Source organism: Hippocampus guttulatus, chromosome 11, assembly GCF_054856545.1.
Source record: "Hippocampus guttulatus isolate MCC_2025c chromosome 11, RoL_Hgut_1.0, whole genome shotgun sequence".
NCBI classification, from domain to species: Eukaryota; Metazoa; Chordata; class Actinopteri; order Syngnathiformes; family Syngnathidae; genus Hippocampus; species Hippocampus guttulatus.
Genome location: NC_141271.1, coordinates 5,919,615 through 5,927,320, shown reverse-complemented (window position 1 = coordinate 5,927,320; position 7,706 = coordinate 5,919,615). Strand labels below are relative to the sequence as shown.

At 42.6% G+C, this 7,706-nt stretch overlaps 1 protein-coding gene across 3 annotated transcripts; it reads left to right on the top strand.

The window, feature by feature from the left end:
- The first annotated feature begins 115 nt into the window (after positions 1-115).
- On the top strand, positions 116-7,636 carry LOC147197875 (uncharacterized). Of its 3 annotated transcripts, none has more exons than XM_086123516.1 (10): positions 116-551; positions 1,058-1,192; positions 1,271-1,497; positions 1,737-1,862; positions 2,258-2,348; positions 3,091-3,290; positions 4,519-4,605; positions 4,732-4,807; positions 5,206-5,375; positions 5,703-7,636. In XM_086123516.1, exons 1-10 carry the CDS (start codon positions 116-118, stop codon positions 5,766-5,768), a joined length of 1,614 nt encoding a protein of 537 aa, XP_085979642.1. In that variant the 3' UTR covers positions 5,769-7,636. The 3 variants fall into 3 exon arrangements, with proteins under 3 accessions (XP_085979642.1, XP_085979645.1, XP_085979644.1); XM_086123519.1 differs by having other exon boundaries at positions 3,091-3,294; XM_086123518.1 differs by having other exon boundaries at positions 3,091-3,294; positions 5,206-7,636.
- The last annotated feature ends 70 nt before the right edge of the window (positions 7,637-7,706 follow it).

Here is a 7,706-nt window from a genome sequence, read left to right as displayed (position 1 = left end):
TGATAGAGCTCTTTTATTGGATTATAAGGGGCTATGTAGGTGTACTAAATGAAGTGCTCAGTGTGTTTACCGTGACATTATTGTGCTTGCAGGTGAAATTCAACGGTGTGCTGAGATGGATGTCAGCATTGCTGTCTCACTAATCCGAGGCCAAATGGGCACTGTGGTGGAGCAGGCGGTGAACGGAGCTGTGGAGACGGTCCTGGCCGAAATGCTGAAGGTGGTGGGGGTCAAATTTGAGGAGCTAAAGGCGCAGCTGGCGCACATGAAGCGGGACATGATGATGCTGCAGCGAGAGAAGGCCCTGAAGGAGAAGGAGAGCGACAATGTCCGAGCCAAGCTGCGCTACACAGAGTTGAAACTGAAGTATTACAGGCAGGGGGTGGAGGAGGAGTTGCAGCACCGAGCGTCCAGCACTGCCCTGGTACGAAGCCACCAGTCCAAATGCCCTCCGGCACAGGCAGGTGGGGCTGGCAACACCTCCACAGGAGCTTCACCATCGTGCTCCTCTCAGAACTCCACAGCTGATGATCCATCATCAAGCAACCAAGGTAAATTCTTAGTGTGACTGAAATGGCCCAGATAGATTACATAAATAAATAAATAGTGCATAAATTTCACTACACAAATTTTTGGTACCGTTGCGGCATGGTATCTAAAAAAGTTAGACCTTGACTGCATTCTATTAATTAGGAACAGAAATTCATGAGGGAGGAACACTTGGTGGATGAAGAACATCAGAATTGCAGACTTTTGCCAAGGGCAAACAATCCAAATGACTGTGATGGGCAACACAAGTGAAGCATACAGTCCTCTGCAAAAATGTTTTGGAACTGCAAGGTTCCCCCACCGACTGTGTTTACTTCCACTGTGTGTGTGTGTGTGTGTGTGTGTGTGTGTGTGTGGTTTATTTTTTGGGGGGGGGTGATATTTTGTACCTCTGGATTATTTTGTTGCTGTGTAGGCCTCAAATATACGTTCATAAATTCATCCATTCCTCCATCCATTTTCTAATACGTTTATACTGACAATTGAATTCAAATTTTCTTTCCTACAGAATCTCCACAGCGCATGAATCGGCTTTGCATCAGATCATGCACACAGCCAGACGTGCAAGTGGTTAGTCCTGAACCAACGGACGGCATTTTGGCGGTGTCCCTTCCCATGAGTACAGAATGTCTGGATAATTCCGGTTAGGCAGATCCTTCATTCAACATCATAAAAATACCACTTTGAGTGGCACTTTTAACATCTCTTTGTGTGCGTTCAGCTCTGCTCTGTCACCCGGACCAAGATGGTCCTCTAAGCACAGGCGGGGGAGGTCAGGAGAGCGACTGGAGTGTCACTGTGCATCCAAGCTTAGACGACACAGACACGATTGTGATCCCGCCTCCTTTCCCATCCCATGACACCGACCAGCAGTCTTCCACCAGCCCTCCGTCCCGCCATGGCTCACCACAGGTGGATAGCTCAACACTGGCCATCTCCACAACACAGGTGGTAATAACCCAACACATAACAAAAAGAATTAGAAACTTATATTTAATGTTTATATATATGTGTGTGTGTGTGTGTATTTAAAAAAAAATATATATACACACACATGTATATGTATATGTATATGTATGTATGTATGTATGTATGTATGTATGTATTTATTTGCATTGGGTTGGTACAACAGTCATGTTTCTATAAGGACCGTTGTGCTAACCTGTATTTTCTCTGTCATGTCGCAGGTGAAAGTGGAGGAGGAGGATCAGCAGGTGATCTGTATCAAGGAGGAGCCAGAGGAGGCCCCGGAAGTCATATCCTGCTTACTGCTGGACAATCAGTTGAACCGTGGCCATCTGGCTCAGTCAGAGGTGACATTTCTTACTTTAAAACCCATGCATGGCATGCATTTTTTTTTGCAACACAACACATGTCAAGTGTACATGATGTGTACCTGCAGGCCAGGAGGGATTTATTAAGGAGACCCCCCTTGAATTTTTCTGGATAAAAGTCCAGAATTACCGGTAGCTATTTATTTGCAGTCCACAGTATTACAGTATTGGGAACAAGTGACGGCAGCGATACACTAGATCCAGCAGATAGAACTGTGGAGATAAAAAACATTATTCGATGTGGAAATCTGTATTTTGTATTTGCATTACAGTACTGCCAAACACTGTAGTGGAGTGTAGGAGCATCAACATGTTTAGCATTTTCTGATCTTGATGTAAGAGCTTCACTGATTTGCTGTGGTGGCTGATTTTAGGTTTCGATGTCTGCCGCACAGTGGTCAGGACTTCAGGCCAGCCAGAGAACATGCTCCTCAGGTTTCAGCTCAGCTGGACCAAGCTCTTCCTGTGAGTACCTTCCTTACGCTAGCAGGGAGTAGGGCTCGGCTATCTGATTATTAGATTGCAGCTCCAAGCTCTTCTACTCACCATTTTGTTGTGCATTTTATAAATACTCAACACACTCAGTTAAACGTTTTGTGTCAGGCACCAGCACAAATTTCAGGTCATTCCATTTCATGTCACAATCACTGAATTTGTGGATCAGCCCAGCTCGTTGATGACCACTCGCACAAGGGTTTGTGGTTGTGAATATTGCACAGATTTAAAATTTTTAACTATCGAGTTCATTGTGAACCTTCACTCTTCGTGTAGGATAAGGACCGAGCCCTGCCAGGACTAGCGAATACATATGAGTAATTGACAGCTTCAACTGTAAAAGTTTGTAATTGCTTAAGGACCATTTTTGTCACACTGTGATTCCTCATCACACTTCAACATTGTTCTTTGGCACCAAGATGCCTCAAGATGGGGCCAAAGCAATACTTTTATTGCCTTGGTCTGTATGGCCGTGGTACAAACTAGGGCTAAGTGATTATGGAAAATAATTGATAATCCATTACCCCAAAATTGCGATGGCAATTTAATTTCCAATTATTTTTTGACAATTTCCTCTTCTAATGTGTTTTTCAACAAACACTGACAATGTTTACATGCTGTCAATATTCTGTCAAAATTCAGGTTTTTGAAACATTCGGAATAACCCGTTTTCATGTGTTCCATTTATTCCCATACACATCCCATCTGCTAGATGCCACGCCTCAGCCAGCCTTTCCTGCCATTGCCCCACTGCCTCCTGACACCCCACGGCAGATGGTGCGGGGTCCGTGGACCAAGGACTTCAGCTTATATGAAGAGTACAAACTGCGGCGCAATGAGCTACGCCGGCGAAGCCTTAATCGACGGCGAGAGCTGGAAAAAACCCTGCCTCAGCCTCTGCTGGCCGATCTGGTGAGTGAGTAGTTTCTTACTGATCTCATTTGTGAGAAGTGTTTCCCATTGTGAGAAGTGTTTCCCAAACCTTAAGACACACAGGGCATATCAAGCTGGGAAACCCCTGATTTAAAAAAAAAAAAAAAAAAAAAAAAAAAACATCAACTGGGTTGTGGCTTAATTTAATCACATTCAAATTCATGGGAGTTAGCACACACACTGGTCACCGTTTAAAGTGCCTCAGATAAAGGTTTTCAATTAGCAGGGTTTTTTCTGGCTCAAATTAAGGCAGAGGTGGGACCATCCTGACGAGGCGCCATGACGAGCATGCATTCTGTAAATTCAACAGACCCGTTTCTAATATACCTTAGTTAAGATTTCCAATATGAAGATGACTATTATCACGTTAAAGCATTCTTTTATCAAAACCTAGATGAGGAGAATGATGGACTCATAGCTCATGTTGTGAGGCCACTTTTGTTTGAGACACTCATAGATTATTTCGACGCAGCCTTCAAGCGCTCTGTGGTCCATTTCCACCTGTGCTGCAATTGCAGTGTCCTCCGTTTAAAAAAAATTAAATTCTTAATCGATTTCAAATATTATTCTAGTTTTTGTAACAGTGTTTTTATGTACTACCATCTATATACTTCTTCTCTTCTCCTGCTTTGTGAATGGCAGTCACCTCACGTCTTTTTAATGTGTCCAGCCGGTAGTTGGTTGATGGCTTGTCCCACAAGGGAGGCAGCGATTGCCTGCTGTGTTGGGGGCGCAGTGCTTTTGGCATAACTAACAGTGCATGCCTTCGTCAGTATGCCTGAGCGAGGTAACTGCTTGTCAAAGCCACTGCCTCGTGTGTCTTTAAGAGCATAAAAAAATAATGTTTCAATCATGTATATGTTGACACAATGAAAGCTTTATGCTGTGTTGAGTGATATCAATTGGTCTGGCTGGGAGCGGCACATAATTAGCAGGAGGTGGCAGCAGGAAAAACCCAGTGTTCAGCTTTTCCTGCTTTTGTTTTTTTCTTTCTGGCAGAAGCCTGAAGGTTTTATGTTTCGAATAAAAATCGAAATCTTCAACTGTATTGCACAACACTGCTTGAAGCATAGTGGTAGCTGTATAATGCTGAAATACCAGTCAGTGTTCACAAAATAGAGTCAGATTTCTGCCTACCTGATGATTCCCCCTGGCACATGTGGTTGTCAATTGCTGTTGGTGAGCTTTTTTGTTGTTGTTTTGTTAGGTACGGGAGCGGCGAGAAAAGACCAGACTGAGGGTGGCCAGATGGCGGGCAAAGCGGAAACTGCAGGCTTGTCTCAACCAGGTTCAGGTTGGTGTAGATGCCTTGAGTCTGTATAAGATGACATCAGCCAGGGCTGACACACAGCATCCTTTGCCGGTGATACAGTAACAGTACTACTTGCATCCTTATCATTAAGAACACGCTCATTTCCAGACTCAAGGTGGCGCAGTGGCTCTTTCCCAGGATGGTTTCCCAGTCAGTGGTCCTCATCAACACAAAGCATCTTGTGGTAAGATGAGCCCCTAGCTCTAATTGTCTAATTCAGTTGCAGTGGTGCCATTTGTACCTTCGACACAAGTAAAAAAATGAATTAAAGCTGCAAACTCAATTTGCTGACTCCCTTGCATCCCCTATTTCAGGGGTGTCAAACTTGTTTTTAACGTGGACTACACTGCAGTTCTGGTTACCCTCAGCGGGTCAGTTAGTATGATAATGTCAGGTCAATGTCATTTAGAATGATTATGCTATAAAAAAGGAATAATGGCATTTATTACTTTGACTCCCATTTGAAATGCCCGATAGAGGCTGGTCAAAAGTTTGAAGCTCAGAAGAGGTCAAAATAAGTTCACCTGCAAAGGTAACTGCATTTTAGGTTCATCCTGAATTTTTTATGTGTTCTCTTTTCAGCATCCACTTCCAGTCCGCTCAACAATGTGGTTATCTCTGCAATCACGAACTTCCCATTCGTCACGCCGACGTCGTCGTCCTCCCTGTTCCTGAGGGGCCCGAATATGGCCACACAGGTTGATCATCACACGTTGATGTCAGCATCACATTCGTCTGCCTCCTATCCGCAGGTTAGCATATCGCAACAGAGCAAGTCTCAGATGGACACCAACGTCGATTCATGAAAATCCAGGCTTAGCTACCTTTGTTTGTCTGGCAGTGGCACTCCTGACACTTCTTTATGTGTACCGGTAGTTTAAACACTGAATGCCATTCATATCCTGTAGGGATGGAGTGTTAGTCAATTTTGAAATATAAAATGTTTGAATTGAAAAAATACAGGATTGCCTATTCATTACTTTACATGGCAAAAAATACATTCTTTTTAAAAAAGTTATTCGTCAGAAATATTTCCCAAGAATTCTAACAATTTAACGGGATGCTTTGTTTAAAAAAAGAAAAAAGTTCCAGAAGAACAGCGTCCTCTCCTGGTTGCTGCACTTATTTTGCCTCCATTGAGATGACTTCATAGACCAGAGACAGGCAACTGGCAACCCACGAGTGCACACTCGGAGTGGCCCTTGATTCATTTGTGAAAATAAATTGTTTACTGTAGCGAAAGAGTTGTAAGTTTTAGTGAAAGTGTTTGCCATTGGATCGGGCACCATCAAACCGAAAACTGTCCGCTGCTTCTGTATCAGAGAAGAAGAGAGAGTGCTTTATCTCCCGCATTAGGTCAAAAAATTGTGTCTTTCAGGTAAAATAAGAAGCAGATTTTATGTTCACCCAATTTAAACCAAAGTCCCTAGTTTGCTGAGAGCAGGCATGTCCAGCTCCGGGCCTGGAGGGCCACTGTCCTGCCTGTTTTCCAGCTTTCCCGGCTGATTCAGATGATCAGCTCATCAGCCAGCTCTGAAGCAGCATTAGAACGTTCCTGATAATTTGAATCAGGTGTGTTGCTCTTGGGAGAGCTGGAAAACAAGCAGGACAGCGGCCCTTGAGGACCGACTTTGGACACCCCTGGCTTAGAGAGACTATTAGCCATGAAATTTTGCAACCTACGTTGCCACCACAACATTGATCTCAAGAGTACACAAAACGCAATTCCCACCACCCACACACACGAGCACGCACACAAAAAACGTTGACAGTTTATTTTGAAGGCCATTAGGAGTTACAAAAATTCACATTGAAATCAAATCACAGTATGTGGTTGGTTTTGGTTTGCTTTATTGCTTTGTAGTTGATCAGTACATTTGAGCATGCAAGATATGAAGATATTCTTTTGTATATTGGTCTAAAAACAAAAAACAGATATGCACATATTTATTGTCCATATTTAAAATGGCATCTTTGTCCAACATCTGGTTTGTCATACATCTCGTTCTTTGTAACCCTCCATTAGCGCTGACAAAAAATTGGCCCCCCTCCATCGTTTAAGTTGCCCATCCCTGACATTGAGTACATAGACGCTAAACTTTACTTTCCTATTGAAACGAGAAGACCCACAAATTTTAGAAATGCTTAGAAAAGGTGCCTCAATGAAACTTTTAAGTCACCTTTAGCTCAGGTGACTCCTGACCAACTATTCAGTAGTAGGAGCTATATAACCCATAGCAACAGACTACCAACAGACATTGCGAAGACGCTGAAGTTTCACTCTATAGACTTAAAAAGTACAGAACGGTATATAAGAATTTGCATCAAAAATAGGCTTACGGAACAGTAGCCTTGCCTCAACAGTAAGACTCACCTTCCAATCCATTGAGAAAATAAAAGCTGTCAACTCTAAATTTAAAAAGACCAATTGTAAAGGATTAAACTTTCAATGAGAGAAAAAGGACACAAAAAGAAAAAGCAATGCTTACCATTGCACAATGACCAATTTCAACCTGCTATGCTTTCAGATGTATGAATGGAAGCACCTTTTCAACTCTCTTTGATTCAGTGACGCATTCTAACAAACGTAGAGAAAAGGTTATGGGATTTGACTTTCTGAATAGGCCCTCTGCCTTGAGAGCTGAATTATACATCGTCAGTGCCGCCATATTGTATGTGGCATAGATGAGCGATCAACGAAGATGCCTCGTTCATTTGATGCCCGGCGATGCACACATTGCATCCGGAAAGTAGTCACAGTGCTAATGCACTCCAGTTTCCCCGCATTTTATGTTACAGCCCAATTTCAAAATTGAATTCAATATTATACACATTTTTCCTTCAAACATATACGTACATTGACACCATAAAACGTTTAAAAAAAAGTCATTTGACACCGACTGTTAAATAACTAACATCATTTTTTAGATGAAATGCGTGCAGAAACTAAACATGTTTCCTGTTTTGTGTATTATGTTGACTGAATCCCATTAAAATGTGCTGTGCGTGTTCATTCAGTGTTATTTTTCTCCAAGAAATTGTGAATCGATTCATTTTGATGCTCTTTTATATTGACAGAAATG

Bases quoted from the DNA above. Each gene is read 5' to 3' on its own strand.
- LOC147197875 (XM_086123516.1), top strand. From the start codon at position 116: ATGGATGTCAGCATTGCTGTCTCACTAATCCGAGGCCAAATGGGCACT. The intron at 1,193-1,270 runs GTTAGGCAGATC...GTGTGCGTTCAG, and splicing joins AGAATGTCTGGATAATTCCG to CTCTGCTCTGTCACCCGGAC. The intron at 4,808-5,205 runs GTAAGATGAGCC...TTCTCTTTTCAG, and splicing joins TCAACACAAAGCATCTTGTG to CATCCACTTCCAGTCCGCTC.